The sequence below is a fragment of the Electrona antarctica genome (genome assembly GCF_951216825.1).
Source record: "Electrona antarctica genome assembly, chromosome: 9".
Lineage (NCBI taxonomy): Eukaryota > Metazoa > Chordata > Actinopteri > Myctophiformes > Myctophidae > Electrona > Electrona antarctica.
In genome coordinates this window covers 51459718-51476650 of record NC_136790.1, presented here as the reverse complement: position 1 = coordinate 51476650, position 16933 = coordinate 51459718, and the positions used below count along the sequence as shown (strand labels likewise).

At 42.2% G+C, this 16933-nt stretch overlaps 1 protein-coding gene across 1 annotated transcript in view; it reads left to right on the top strand.

Annotated features, from left to right (window-relative positions):
* Positions 1–16933, top strand: part of LOC306929355 (protein Wnt-7a-like) — a gene marked incomplete at both ends in the record, with an annotated part of 45382 nt that overhangs the window by 4084 nt on the left and 24365 nt on the right. The window contains one exon of the mRNA XM_079509856.1: positions 10040–10266. Within this exon, the coding sequence (XP_079365982.1) occupies positions 10040–10266 (227 nt within the window). The remainder of the gene's footprint in view (positions 1–10039; positions 10267–16933) is intronic.

Here is a 16933-nt window from a genome sequence, read left to right as displayed (position 1 = left end):
GATGCACATTAGCACGGGGTCCCCAATATGCATGTTTTAAGATGTGTGTGTGTGTGTGTATTTATGCAAGCTTGAAGGCAAAATAATTGAAACTTCAGAAGACGTCCCCGTGATGCACATTTAGCACGGAGTCCCCAAGATGCATGTTTTAAGATGTGTGTGTGTGTTTGTTTGTGTGTGTATTTATATGTCCCCGTGATGCACATTAGCTTAAAGTGTGTTAAATGTCCCCATATATCACAAAACTGAAAGTGTGTTCTAAATACCTACTATCTATCTACTATTTAGTATGACTGTCCGTTCTCTCACACACTCACTCTGTATAATTATGTCAATTTAACAACATAGCCACAGCCAACTGGTGGTGTTTTTTCCTTTACTGGGGCTTATCAGACTTAACATTATGGTAATGTTTCGGGCCGGGCTAAGCCTTGGGTTTGACCAGTTCGGGTCCAGGCTTTAATTGTCAGGACCGTTGAGAACTCGAACAGCATGTATGTCCCCGTGACGCACATTAGCCTAAAGTAAAGGGCATTAAAAGTCTAAATATTGTAGATCACATAATAGGCAGAATAATTGAAACATCAGAAGACGACCCCATGATGCACGTTAGCACGGGGTCCCCAATATGCATGTTTTAAGATGTGTGTGTGTGTGTGTGTGTGTGTGTATTTATGCAAGCTTGAAGGCAAAATATTGAAACTTCAGAAGATGTCCCCATGATACACATTTAGCACGGAGTCCCCAAGATGCATGTTTTAAGATGTGTGTGTGTGTTTGTTTGTGTGTATGTATTTATATGTCCCCGTGATGCACATTAGCTTAAAGTGTGTTAAAGGTCCCCATATATCACAGAACTGAAAGTGTGTTCTAAATACCTACTATGTAACAAAATGGTATATTGGACTACATCAGGATGTTGTAATACTAGTAACATTATCTTACATGAGTTATTTCGAACTCGCTTTTATCCAAAGCAACTTCCAATAAGTGCATTCAACATTGATAGTCAAGTGCACTACTTTCACATGCCTAACTCTTTTAAATATTCAATGAATCTTATTCTAAACAGATGTTGAATGACATGCCTGCAACAGGGGGTGGAGACTCCCCCACAGACACACATGGCTCCAGCAGTTGCCAAGACATCCACTTCCATTGAAAAGGTAAATGGGGAGAGCACACCTTACAAGGATGTTGTGTAATGTCCTAATGTCTAGTATGACTGTCCGTTCTCTCACACACTCACTCGGTATAATGATGTAAATTTAACAACATAGCCGCAGCCAACTGGTGGTGTTTTTTCCTTTACTGGGGCTTATCAGACTTAACATTATGTTAATGTTTCGGGCCGGGCCAAGTCTTGGGTTGGACCAGTTCGGGTCCAGGCTTTATTGTCAGGCCCGTTGAGAACTCTAACAGCATGTATGTCCCCGTGACGCACATTAGCCTAAAGTAAAGGGCATTAAAAGTCTAAATATTGTAGATCACATAATAGGCAGAATAATTGAAACATCAGAAGACGACCCCATGATGCACATTAGCACGGGGTCCCCAATATGCATGTTTTAAGATGTGTGTGTGTGTGTGTATTTATGCAAGCTTGAAGGCAAAATAATTGAAACTTCAGAAGACGTCCCCGTGATGCACATTTAGCACGGAGTCCCCAAGATGCATGTTTTAAGATGTGTGTGTGTGTTGGTTTGTGTGTGTATTTATATGTCCCCGTGATGCACATTAGCTTAAAGTGTGTTAAATGTCCCCATATATCACAAAACTGAAAGTGTGTTCTAAATACCTACAATCTATCTACTATTTAGTATGACTGTCCGTTCTCTCACACACTCACTCGGTATAATGATGTAAATTTAACAACATAGCCGCAGCCAACTGGTGGTGTTTTTTCCTTTACTGGGGCTTATCAGACTTAACATTATGGTAATGTTTCGGGCCGGGCCAAGCCTTGGGTTGGACCAGTTCGGGTCCAGGCTTTATTGTCAGGCCCGTTGAGAACTCTAACAGCATGTATGTCCCCGTGACGCACATTAGCCTAAAGTAAAGGGCATTAAAAGTCTAAATATTGTAGATCACATAATAGGCAGAATAATTGAAACATCAGAAGACGACCCCATGATGCACATTAGCACGGGGTCCCCAATATGCATGTTTTAAGATGTGTGTGTGTATTTATGCAAGCTTGAAGGCAAAATAATTGAAACTTCAGAAGACGTCCCCATGATGCACATTTAGCACGGAGTCCCCAAGATGCATGTTTTAAGATATGTGTGTGTTTGTTTGTGTGTGTGTATTTATATGTCCCCGTGATGCACATTAGCTTAAAGTGTGTTAAATGTCCCCATATATCACAGAACTGAAAGTGTGTTCTAAATACCTACTATGTAACAAAATGGTATATTGGACTACATCAGGATGTTGTAATACTAGTAACATTATCTTACATGAGTTATTTCGAACTCGCTTTTATCCAAAGCAACTTCCAATAAGTGCATTCAACATTGATAGTCAAGTGCACTACTTTCACATGCCTAACTCTTTTAAATATTCAATGAATCTTATTCTAAACAGATGTTGAATGGCATGCCTGCAACAGGGGGTGGAGACTCCCCCACAGACACACATGGCTCCAGCAGTTGCCAAGACATCCACTTCCATTGAAAAGGTAAATGGGGAGAGCACACCTTACAAGGATGTTGTGTAATGTCCTAATGTCTAGTATGACTGTCCGTTCTCTCACACACTCACTCGGTATAATGATGTAAATTTAACAACATAGCCGCAGCCAACTGGTGGTGTTTTTTCCTTTACTGGGGCTTATCAGACTTAACATTATGGTAATGTTTCGGGCCGGGCCAAGCCTTGGGTTGGACCAGTTCGGGTCCAGGCTTTATTGTCAGGCCCGTTGAGAACTCTAACAGCATGTATGTCCCCGTGACGCACATTAGCCTAATGTAAAGGGCATTAAAAGTCTAAATATTGTAGATCACATAATAGGCAGAATAATTGAAACATCAGAAGACGACCCCATGATGCACATTAGCACGGGGTACCCAATATGCATGTTTTAAGATGTGTGTGTGTATTTATGCAAGCTTGAAGGCAAAATAATTGAAACTTCAGAAGACGTCCCCATGATGCACATTTAGCACGGAGTCCCCAAGATGCATGTTTTAAGATATGTGTGTGTTTGTTTGTGTGTGTGTATTTATATGTCCCCGTGATGCACATTAGCTTAAAGTGTGTTAAATGTCCCCATATATCACAGAACTGAAAGTGTGTTCTAAATACCTACTATGTAACAAAATGGTATATTGGACTACATCAGGATGTTGTAATACTAGTAACATTATCTTACATGAGTTATTTCGAACTCGCTTTTATCCAAAGCAACTTCCAATAAGTGCATTCAACATTGATAGTCAAGTGCACTACTTTCACATGCCTAACTCTTTTAAATATTCAATGAATCTTATTCTAAACAGATGTTGAATGGCATGCCTGCAACAGGGGGTTGAGACTCCCCCACAGACACACATGGCTCCAGCAGTTGCCAAGACATCCACTTCCATTGAAAAGGTAAATGGGGAGAGCACACCTTACAAGGATGTTGTGTAATGTCCTAATGTCTAGTATGACTGTCCGTTCTCTCACACACTCACTCGGTATAATGATGTAAATTTAACAACATAGCCGCAGCCAACTGGTGGTGTTTTTTCCTTTACTGGGGCTTATCAGACTTAACATTATGGTAATGTTTCGGGCCGGGCCAAGCCTTGGGTTGGACCAGTTCGGGTCCAGGCTTTATTGTCAGGCCCGTTGAGAACTCTAACAGCATGTATGTCCCCGTGACGCACATTAGCCTAATGTAAAGGGCATTAAAAGTCTAAATATTGTAGATCACATAATAGGCAGAATAATTGAAACATCAGAAGACGACCCCATGATGCACATTAGCACGGGGTACCCAATATGCATGTTTTAAGATGTGTGTGTGTATTTATGCAAGCTTGAAGGCAAAATAATTGAAACTTCAGAAGACGTCCCCATGATGCACATTTAGCACGGAGTCCCCAAGATGCATGTTTTAAGATATGTGTGTGTTTGTTTGTGTGTGTGTATTTATATGTCCCCGTGATGCACATTAGCTTAAAGTGTGTTAAATGTCCCCATATATCACAGAACTGAAAGTGTGTTCTAAATACCTACTATGTAACAAAATGGTATATTGGACTACATCAGGATGTTGTAATACTAGTAACATTATCTTACATGAGTTATTTCGAACTCGCTTTTATCCAAAGCAACTTCCAATAAGTGCATTCAACAATGATAGTCAAGTGCACTACTTTCACATGCCTAACTCTTTTAAATATTCAATGAATCTTATTCTAAACAGATGTTGAATGGCATGCCTGCAACAGGGGGTGGAGACTCCCCCACAGACACACATGGCTCCAGCAGTTGCCAAGACATCCACTTCCATTGAAAAGGTAAATGGGGAGAGCACACCTTACAAGGATGTTGTGTAATGTCCTAATGTCTAGTATGACTGTCCGTTCTCTCACACACTCACTCGGTATAATGATGTAAATTTAACAACATAGCCGCAGCCAACTGGTGGTGTTTTTTCCTTTACTGGGGCTTATCAGACTTAACATTATGGTAATGTTTCGGGCCGGGCCAAGCCTTGGGTTGGACCAGTTCGGGTCCAGGCTTTATTGTCAGGCCCGTTGAGAACTCTAACAGCATGTATGTCCCCGTGACGCACATTAGCCTAATGTAAAGGGCATTAAAAGTCTAAATATTGTAGATCACATAATAGGCAGAATAATTGAAACATCAGAAGACGACCCCATGATGCACATTAGCACGGGGTACCCAATATGCATGTTTTAAGATGTGTGTGTGTATTTATGCAAGCTTGAAGGCAAAATAATTGAAACTTCAGAAGACGTCCCCATGATGCACATTTAGCACGGAGTCCCCAAGATGCATGTTTTAAGATATGTGTGTGTTTGTTTGTGTGTGTGTATTTATATGTCCCCGTGATGCACATTAGCTTAAAGTGTGTTAAATGTCCCCATATATCACAGAACTGAAAGTGTGTTCTAAATACCTACTATGTAACAAAATGGTATATTGGACTACATCAGGATGTTGTAATACTAGTAACATTATCTTACATGAGTTATTTCGAACTCGCTTTTATCCAAAGCAACTTCCAATAAGTGCATTCAACATTGATAGTCAAGTGCACTACTTTCACATGCCTAACTCTTTTAAATATTCAATGAATCTTATTCTAAACAGATGTTGAATGGCATGCCTGCAACAGGGGGTGGAGACTCCCCCACAGACACACATGGCTCCAGCAGTTGCCAAGACATCCACTTCCATTGAAAAGGTAAATGGGGAGAGCACACCTTACAAGGATGTTGTGTAATGTCCTAATGTCTAGTATGACTGTCCGTTCTCTCACACACTCACTCGGTATAATGATGTAAATTTAACAACATAGCCGCAGCCAACTGGTGGTGTTTTTTCCTTTACTGGGGCTTATCAGACTTAACATTATGGTAATGTTTCGGGCCGGGCCAAGCCTTGGGTTGGACCAGTTCGGGTCCAGGCTTTATTGTCAGGCCCGTTGAGAACTCTAACAGCATGTATGTCCCCGTGACGCACATTAGCCTAATGTAAAGGGCATTAAAAGTCTAAATATTGTAGATCACATAATAGGCAGAATAATTGAAACATCAGAAGACGACCCCATGATGCACATTAGCACGGGGTACCCAATATGCATGTTTTAAGATGTGTGTGTGTATTTATGCAAGCTTGAAGGCAAAATAATTGAAACTTCAGAAGACGTCCCCATGATGCACATTTAGCACGGAGTCCCCAAGATGCATGTTTTAAGATATGTGTGTGTTTGTTTGTGTGTGTGTATTTATATGTCCCCGTGATGCACATTAGCTTAAAGTGTGTTAAATGTCCCCATATATCACAGAACTGAAAGTGTGTTCTAAATACCTACTATGTAACAAAATGGTATATTGGACTACATCAGGATGTTGTAATACTAGTAACATTATCTTACATGAGTTATTTCGAACTCGCTTTTATCCAAAGCAACTTCCAATAAGTGCATTCAACATTGATAGTCAAGTGCACTACTTTCACATGCCTAACTCTTTTAAATATTCAATGAATCTTATTCTAAACAGATGTTGAATGGCATGCCTGCAACAGGGGGTGGAGACTCCCCCACAGACACACATGGCTCCAGCAGTTGCCAAGACATCCACTTCCATTGAAAAGGTAAATGGGGAGAGCACACCTTACAAGGATGTTGTGTAATGTCCTAATGTCTAGTATGACTGTCCGTTCTCTCACACACTCACTCGGTATAATGATGTAAATTTAACAACATAGCCGCAGCCAACTGGTGGTGTTTTTTCCTTTACTGGGGCTTATCAGACTTAACATTATGGTAATGTTTCGGGCCGGGCCAAGCCTTGGGTTGGACCAGTTCGGGTCCAGGCTTTATTGTCAGGCCCGTTGAGAACTCTAACAGCATGTATGTCCCCGTGACGCACATTAGCCTAATGTAAAGGGCATTCAAAGTCTAAATATTGTAGATCACATAATAGGCAGAATAATTGAAACATCAGAAGACGACCCCATGATGCACATTAGCACGGGGTACCCAATATGCATGTTTTAAGATGTGTGTGTGTATTTATGCAAGCTTGAAGGCAAAATAATTGAAACTTCAGAAGACGTCCCCATGATGCACATTTAGCACGGAGTCCCCAAGATGCATGTTTTAAGATATGTGTGTGTTTGTTTGTGTGTGTGTATTTATATGTCCCCGTGATGCACATTAGCTTAAAGTGTGTTAAATGTCCCCATATATCACAGAACTGAAAGTGTGTTCTAAATACCTACTATGTAACAAAATGGTATATTGGACTACATCAGGATGTTGTAATACTAGTAACATTATCTTACATGAGTTATTTCGAACTCACTTTTATCCAAAGCAACTTCCAATAAGTGCATTCAACATTGATAGTCAAGTGCACTACTTTCACATGCCTAACTCTTTTAAATATTCAATAAATCTTATTCTAAACAGATGTTGAATGGCATGCCTGCAACAGGGGGTGGAGACTCCCCCACAGACACACATGGCTCCAGCAGTTGCCAAGACATCCACTTCCATTGAAAAGGTAAATGGGGAGAGCACACCTTACAAGGATGTTGTGTAATGTCCTAATGTCTAGTATGACTGTCCGTTCTCTCACACACTCACTCGGTATAATGATGTAAATTTAACAACATAGCCGCAGCCAACTGGTGGTGGTTTTTCCTTTACTGGGGCTTATCAGACTTAACATTATGGTAATGTTTCGGGCCGGGCCAAGCCTTGGGTTGGACCAGTTCGGGTCCAGGCTTTATTGTCAGGCCCGTTGAGAACTCTAACAGCATGTATGTCCCCGTGACGCACATTAGCCTAATGTAAAGGGCATTAAAAGTCTAAATATTGTAGATCACATAATAGGCAGAATAATTGAAACATCAGAAGACGTCCCCATGATGCACATTAGCACGGGGTACCCAATATGCATGTTTTAAGATGTGTGTGTGTATTTATGCAAGCTTGAAGGCAAAATAATTGAAACTTCAGAAGACGTCCCCATGATGCACATTTAGCACGGAGTCCCCAAGATGCATGTTTTAAGATGTGTGTTTGTTTGTTTGTTTGTGTGTGTGTTTTTATATGGCCCCGTGATGCACATTAGCTTAAAGTGTGTTAAATGTCCCCATATATCACAGAACTGAAAGTGTGTTCTAAATACCTACTATCTATCTACTATTTAGTATGACTGTCTTTTATTGGTTTGGGTTTTATTGGTGTGTATTTGTTAACCCCCTGCACTGCATGTTTTGTATTGATTTTATTGTTGTATTGCACAAGTTGTTTTTCGTGCTAGGCCTGTCCCCTTTCTTTCCCCAAATGTATTTGAGCTAATTATATACTTTTCACTTTATTATCTTATCTGCCTCACTGATGTATTGCCCTAACCTTTTAATATATACTGTGTAGTTATATATAAATAAAGTTGTTACATTTTCCACAAATGCCTCTCGTACATTGTTCCTGTTAAAGGGGAAGTTGGTAAAAGTTTACACTCTAGGGGTTCCTCCTGCCCCCTCAACAAGCGGGAGGTGGCGTAGTCAGGATATTAGTACCAATTTGTTCGCTTGTACAATTAAAATTGTTGTTCTACAATTTATGTGTCATTTATTTATGTCAACATTGTGCATTATCTATGTCAGGGTTGGGCAACTTTGATCATGGAGAGGGCCACTATATTTTCAGTCACTCCAGGGGGTCACAATGCATATACTGTCAAAAATAGCAGTCTACAAGCTCAAAAATGTGTTGTGCTTTGATGCGTTTTGAGCTTGTAGATTGGCTATTTTTTAATTGGAAAACTGAATTATGTTTTAGCTATTTTTGAATTGGTTATGGTTTTGAATTATTATTATTATTATTATTTTCCCAAATGGATTCATATGGTATGTTACCTTAATAACTTAATTACAAATTAATTGGACATGAAAGAAGGCAATAACATTTTAATACTAGTATTAAGTCATTAAGGGCGTTTTACTAGTTAGTAATTACACTTGTTGCAAGGTCCCCATTAATCACATTAGAGCGGACCTTGTGTGAATTATTTAAATGATATTCAAATGAGGTCCCCATCAACCATGTTAACCAGATTTTTCACAAGTCCCCATATGGCATGGTCCAGCAATTACTTCATCAATTCTGATATTTAAAGTCGTGTATAAGCTTACAAAGCCATAGTTGTTATACCTGATTTTTGTCATAGCTGTATAACCTTTAGAAAGGGTGGTCCCCACGAGGGATGAAAAAAATGTTGGTCCCCACAAACCACAAAAACCAGTATGTGTGTGTGTGTGTGTGTGTGTGTGTGTGTGTGTGTTACAAAAAAAAGACATATTGGGGGGGGGAAAGCATAATACTTAAACAGCATAATTCCATAACATTCCTCTTCTACCACCGGATTTGAACCCGGTGCAAGTGCTGACATTTTTACCATTGAGCTTATAGAGCCTGCATGCGCCTGCTTGCTCAGGAGATACATTGAATCTTGACCTTCAGGTGAGATCCTGGGTCTAGGTTAAGACGTGACCTTTGACACGATCTAAATCTCTCAAAACAAGAGCATGCAGGGAGCCAAAACACAACAAACCCAATTGTATACGTTGTATTGTATCAACATGCTCTACCCGTACAGATTGGACAAAATTACATTTTATTAATACATAAAAAAAAGTCATCCTGCTTTAAGTAAACAAGCTCCGGCCCAGGCGGTGGCGTAACCGTCTGGGCACCCGACTTGTAATCCAGTCGCAGTGTGCCGCGGGTTCGACTCCCGAGCCCGACACGGCCTTTACTGCATGTCTTCCCCCATCTCTCTCCCGTTTCCTGTCAGCCTACTGTCTGTCCCTTAAAAAACCAATAAAAGGCATAAGCCGCAAAAAAATATCTTAAAAAAAAGAAAAAAAAAGTAAACAAGCTCCTTTCGTGGTCATTCATAAATCACAGGCCTAACAAAATGGTTCATCAGTCGTGAGATCTTTTTTAAATACATTTTATTCAAAGAGTATGACATCATATTATGCAAGTTTCACAGAAAGAAAATACAACTCTTTGTTTTTATATTTTCTCCCACAACTCCTTTCCCAATCCTCCCCACCCACCCACCATCTTTCCCCACGAGGCCAGACATACAAACAACATAAATTATATACTGGTATAAAACCAATAAGTTGAGTACATAACTAAGATACACACAACATATATACAATACAGGTATAAAACCAATATACAAAGAAAGGGATCACATGGTTATGTTCACAGAAATCAGTCGTGAGATTTGATGTTTTCTTTGCTTTATTCCATGGGTCATCCTCATGCCAGGGGCCTGTCGTCCGTGGTGGCGCTGGGAGCCAGTATCATCTGCAACAAGATCCCGGGCCTGGCGCCGCGCCAGAGGACGATCTGTCAGAGCCGGCCGGACGCCATCATCGTGATCGGAGAGGGAGCGCAGATGGCCATCAACGAGTGCCAGTTCCAGTTCAAGCACGGCCGCTGGAACTGCTCGGCGCTGGGCGAGAGGACCGTCTTCGGGAAAGAACTGAAAGTGGGTATGTCAACGATGCTCCGTTCTAGTTCTGTGTGTCAACGATGCTCCATTCTGGTTCTGGTCCCGCCTGTAGAGCATGTCAACGATGCTCCATTCTAGTTCTGTATGTCAACGATGCTCCATTCTGGTTCTGGTCCCGCCTGTAGAACATGTCAACGATGCTCCGTTCTAGTTCTGTGTGTCAACGATGCTCCATTCTGGTTCTGGTCCCGCCTGTAGAGCATGTCAACGATGCTCCATTCTAGTTCTGGTCCCGCTTGTAGAACATGTCAACAATGCTCCATTCTAGTTCTGTATGTCAACGATGCTCCATTCTGGTTCTGGTCCCGCCTGTAGAGCATGTCAACGATGCTCCATTCTGGTTCTGGTCCCGCCTGTAGAGCATGTCAACGATGCTCCATTCTGGTTCTGGTCCCGCCTGTAGAGCTTGTCAACGATGCTCCATTCTGGTTCTGGTCCCGCCTGTAGAGCATGTCAACGATGCTCCGTTCTAGTTCTGGTCCCGCCTGTAGAGCACCGAAGTCTGAAGTCATTTACGCATCCTACATGGGTCACGTCCCCCCCCCCCCCCCCCCCCCCCCCCATTCTGAATTCCCATAGGCTTGTTTTGATATCGAGGCAAATAAGAACTGTGTTCCAACAATAAACAAATGATTTTGGCCATCATTTTAATGCATACTTTATGTTGTACTGTATCTCGACGACACTGCAAATGAGGGGAAACCTCAAGGTCTAGAGAATAAATAAGGGTTTGAATGAATGAATGAATGAATGAATGAATGACATTATTGTAGCGGTTCTGAAAGTAAGGTCCAGAGACCTTCTGGGTTCCTAAACTGAACCTTATGAGTTCTGTAACTCTGAGAGTGAACAAACTACTTACAGACACTGAACCCATAATTGCTCCCGATGTGCAGGTTGGTTCCTTGCACGGTTTCCTCCGCCATCGGTGTATGAATGTGTGTGTGTGAAACTGTGGATGGGTGAATGTAATGTAATGCACAATCTGTGGAAAACGCTTTGGATAAAAACGCGCTATACAAATGCACTATTTTCCATTTACCAACCCTGACAGTGTGATAAAACAAGGTTCCGGAAACTGGTCCCCATGCAGTTCAAATATGATTACTTTGGTGGGTCGGTCACGGCCTGAAAAGTTTTAGCCTTACATCATAGAGCTGTTGACAGCATGGCTATCATACTAAGATAAGATGTCATAATACCTTTAGCAAGTTCCTTCTATTTAGCTGACCCCCCCCCCCCCCCCCCCCCCCGCCCCATTGTATGTATATTTCCTGAGAATTGCAAACCTTGATACGTACGACTCCTTCTGCAACAGTGTATAGTTGTTCTATTCCGATATCCGAGGGTATTATCACCATTGTTGCAACATTATTGCTGATTATACTGTGGCCACTATGTGTGAGTTTGTGCTCACATTGAGGCAGTGACACATGATTTGCTATATATTATATTCCCAAACTGAATCTTTCGTTTGTTGAATTAGACATGCACTTATTGAGTCTACGTGTATTCAACGCTTTGGGCCAGGTGGCCAGGTATTTTTGGCATATCAAGTATATATATATATATAGCGGTTATGCGCGTGACATCATCGTACGATTCGTACCCGGAAGGTATGCGGGAACGCCTACTGAGTCAGTCTGAGTGGCAAAAAAGCTACTTTCTGGCCTTGACAGTCCATACATCCAAACAGAAAAGTCCTGATCTGATTGTATTAAACAACGTTAAAAGTTGCAACATTGCAGCTGTAGGCTACAGAAAGCTTGGAATGTCCTCTTTCGATCTGCAAAGTTTTTGTTTAATAAAAACGCACCGTAGAGACATGTCATTAGCTACTTTCTGTCAAGAAAGTCTGCGCAGGTGCTTATTTTTCCAAGTGTCAAGAGTTTGGAAGCACTTGTTTTCAATAACACAACGTCCTGCAGACTCCTGCAGACTCCTGCATTAATGTGGCATTTAGAAACAGGTGGTACGCAGGACGGTTGAGTGATTTCCAACGAGTGCTTCCAAACTCCCAACACTCCATGCTGCTCAATGTTTTGCCACTCAGTCTAGATGAGAGGGGGGGGGGGCGTGTCCCGGTGGAGAAGTAACGCATGTGCATTTACTCTCTATAGGCGAACATGTCAGATCTAAGCTCACATTGCGTTGGTATCGTGACACATTGTGGAGCAATGTAGATCTACAATCTTAATCCATTTTGGGCGGGAACCCCTTTTGGTGTTTTAAACATTATGTTATAATTTAGCTATTGAAAAATAGCAGATCTACAAGCTCATAGCGCGCCACCGAGTGGCGCGCTACGAGCTTGTAGGTCTGCTATTTTTGAAAAATTGTAAAAATGTGGCGCAAATCTTTGAATATATATTCTTTCAAAGTGAATGTTTTTAACTCGGGTCTAAATGGGTTAACTTTTTGTCATTCGGCGAAGCATATAGGGCTTAATTAAGTAGCTAAAACTATTACTGATAAATAATCACTTAGGAAAATGTGAAATTGAAAGTTCTTTGCCCCCCCACTTTTTAATCAGGTCAGAGCTTTTGACATTGACTGAAGGTGTTCTGGGTGATAAATGAGAGAGAGAAACATCCTGCACTATGAGTGGAATAACCCATTTACGACTGAGACCAGATTATACAAAATGTCTTCTAAATCACGACAGTTTCATATATCAGTGGTTCTTGTTCCAGGGACCCCCCCCCCCCCCCCCCCCCCCCCGCCAGAAGCAAAAGATTTGAGTTAAAAACTTTTCCTCTGAAATAATATATATTCAAAGATCTGTGCCACATTTGGACGTTTTTTCCCCCCAAAAAAATAGCAGATCTACAAGCTCGTAGCGCGGCACCGAGTGCCGCGCTACGAGCTTGTAGATCTGCTATTTTTTTCAATAGCTAAAGTACAACATATAATGCTTAAAACCGAAAAGGGGGTTCCCGTCCTCAATGGGATAAAGCTGGAGGCCATGGATGCTCAAATGACACAAATGAATGATCTGAGCAGAATGAATCATCTTTTACCTTGGAGCACACACACACTCCCTGCCTGTACCTCTAGCCCATTCTGGGCGGGAACCCCTTTTGGTGTTAGCATTATGTTATGCTTTAGCTATTGAAAAATAGCAGATCTACAAGCTCGTAGCGCGCCACCGAGTGGCGCGCTACGAGCTTGTAGGTCTGCTATTTTTGAAAAATCGAAGAACGACTGACATAGAAACATAGCTTTTTCAGAAAACTGTCAGGATGTAGAAGACGTTTTTAGAATCTGATCTCAGGTCAAAATGGGTTAGTGAGAAGAATAACTCATATCATTGTCGATCACACACTGCTGCCAGAGCCACGCAACTTACATCTTAATCATACTATACAGTATAGGCCCCGGAGACCATTATCAGATGTTTGTCAGATCCGGCATGTGAGACGAGTCAATACGTTGATGTTATACAAGCAACATGTTTACTTTGCCTGGTAGTTTATAAGGTTATAAGGTTTATAAAGTCTATTATAAGGGTTAGCTCGCTGTAGTATGATCAGTAAGGAACGTTTGGGCGGGAACCCCTTTTGGTGCATTATGTTATACTTTAGCTATTGAAAAATAGCCGATCTACAAGCTCATAGCGCGCCACCGAGTGCCGCGCTACGAGCTTGTAGGTCTGCTGTTTTTGAAAAATCGTGAAAATGTAGTGCAAATCTTTGAATATATATTCTTTCAGAGCGAACGTTTTTAACTCAAATCTTTGCTTCTGGGGGGGTTCCTGGAACAACATATTTTCAGATGGGGGGCCGGCGGCCAATTACATATAATATTGGGGTTCTTTGACATGAAAATGTTTGACATAGAAACATGGGTTTTTCAGAAAACTGTCATGATTTAGAAGACATTTTGGTAATTTCTGTCAAAGATCTAAAATCTTGTCAAAGATCCTATAGTAAGTTCAGTGAAAAGTACCTTCATGTATTCATAAAATACTTTCCCCCCTAAAAGCAGAAATGCTTCAAGTCCAGACAGGCAGGTCGGTCTGTCGGTCGGTAGGTAAGTAGGTACTGGTAGGTAGCTGCTTTATAAATGTAGCTCCTGTCTGTGGGTGCAGCTTTGGCAGGGAAAGCTCTCCTAATGAGGAATCGCAGTTAACCACTTAAACCATTCTGGGCGGGAACCCCTTTTGGTGTTATGTTCTACTTTAGCTATTGAAAAATAGCAGATCTACAAGCTCATAGCGCGCCACCGAGTGGCGCGCTACGAGCTTGTAGGTCTGCTATTTTTGAAAAGTCGTGAAAATGTGGCGCAAATCTTTGAATATATATTCTTTCAGAGCCAACATTTTTAACTAAAATATTTGCTTCTAGGGGGTCCCTGGAACTACACATTTTGAGATGGGGGTCCGTGGCCCAATAGAGATAATTCTGGGGCTCCTTGACATGAAAAAGGTTGAGCACCACTGACATAGAAACATGGGTTTTTCAGAAAAATGTTAGGATTTAGAACCCTATTTTTTTTAATCGACCTCAGTCCAAAATGGATTAAACCCCACGATGCAGCGTCCGTATTGTGTGGGGAAAGCTGTCGCAGAAGAAAGCCTCCCCCCACAAAAAATACAAATAACAAAAATGCTAGCCGATCCACGACAGTAAAGACACACCAGCATAGAGCCCTGAGGAACTCCACTTAACGATATGGTGCTGTGGTGTCATTGGTCCGACGGCTCAGTAGTCCGACGGCGCGTCGGTCCGTCCGACTCGCAGATTACTAACCCTAACCCCCGACCGCACACACGAAGCCTGATTAATTGAATGGGATGTCGGAGTTATGGGCAGTCCTGCCAGTCCCTCCAACCGTATAGGTACTAGAATTTCGCCGCCCTTCGGGCGGCTCATCCTAGTTCCGTTGCAGCGCAATGGGAAGAAGGAAATTGCGAGATTTGACAGACTCCACTTCATGTTTCAGCTGTGTTTTTAAACCCAGTATTGTGCCCTTCACATGTATTAACGGATGGGTATTATTATTATTTGTTGTATTTTATTTTCACATCAAAGCAAATTAAATTAAATTAAAATAAGCACACATGAAACTGCTTTTTACTGTTTTTGTTTACTTACAATAAGTTACTGTTTTTGGAAACCAAAAGATGTTGAGAATGGAGCAGAACATACTGTAGTATATTTTTGTGGGGACCTTGACTGCATTATAGTAGGCCTACAATCTTTTGGATTGCAGTGACCCCACATTGTTTCTTCGGGAACAATATTTGTAGTTACAATGAGGGCTACATGAGCCGAAGGGAGAGAAACACGTCGCCTCTCTCCAGTCCGTGCGTATGGTGCTGCTGGTGGCTGAATAACAACGGATCGCATCGCTGACTGACATAAACGCACAGTTACAATTCAGAGGCACTTCAATAAGAAAACTCAACTAATAACGCTTGTGTGTGTTAATCTGCCCGATGCTGACGTTAGTATATAATGTTTAGATTGTTTTCCTCTTGTACATGCGTTTGTGGGCACAGTGGCAGGGGGTGAAAAGGCGATTTGTCCCATGGTGTGCACTGCGCAACTGTGCAGTGTAAAACATGCTGAAATCAAACCACACACACACACACACACACACACACACACAGTCACTCAGTCACAAATCCTCCACAGTGTGATTACGTGTCTGCAGTGACACTGATGCGAGGTTACAATGAGTCCGTGGTGTGGTGAGACTGGGAAAGGAATAATGCGCGGAAGAGCTTGGCATCCGACTGCGCGCGTTGTGTCGATGAGATGGGCGCGTTGGGAAATACCGCACCGAAGCACACTCGCCTATTAGTTTGCATTGCATTTGCACAGTGCGCTCAGTGCGATATTTCCGAACGTGGCCGTTGTGTGTGTGTGGGTGTGTGTGTGTGGCTGGCTGGCCTGTGTTGTGCTGCGTGGGGATCGCCATGTGAGGGGGCTAGCCAATAAGGGCCCTGTGTTGCATGTGGAGAATTGTGTAGGTTAGTGTGTGTGGTGTAGCCGAACGGGGTGGTGAGAACATGAGGGGGATGTAGCACAGCAATCGGTGACCCCTACATTAAGCTGTGTTGCTCCCAGCATGCAGTGCAAATGCGTGTTGTAGCAACCGTAGCCAATGGGAAAACAGGATGCAGTGTTGCCAGGTCCGCGAATTGTAAGCGAGTTGTAAGTAGCGTGTTGAATGGCATTTTTTCTGGGCTTGTTTTCATAGACCTGGCAACAAATTAGGCGGGGGTGTCGGTGCTTGTGGCGTGTTTGTGTTTATTATTGATATTGATATTGTTTGTGAGTCTGGACGGGAGGCGGCTTTAGTGGCAGTGCAATGACAATTTGTACGCGGGTGATGTTGAGTGTGGGCGTGCTGCGCGACATGAGGAGATAGCGGAGGATCGACGCGGAGGGTAAGTCTGTGACGTGTTAGTGTGTTTAGTGGGTTGTTGCAGTGTGTGTTGCAGTGTGTCAGTGACGTAGTAGCTGGTGCCTTTTGTTCCTGGGTGCGAACAGCGTTTTGGGCACACCTTTTCAATTGTATAATAGATAGGGGTTTACGTGGTTATGTCAGTAATTCACAGAAGCTCCACATGCCTTTCTGTCATACCGCACTAAGGGCTCCATTTTCGTCACCGCTAAACCCCTTATCCCTAAACTTCT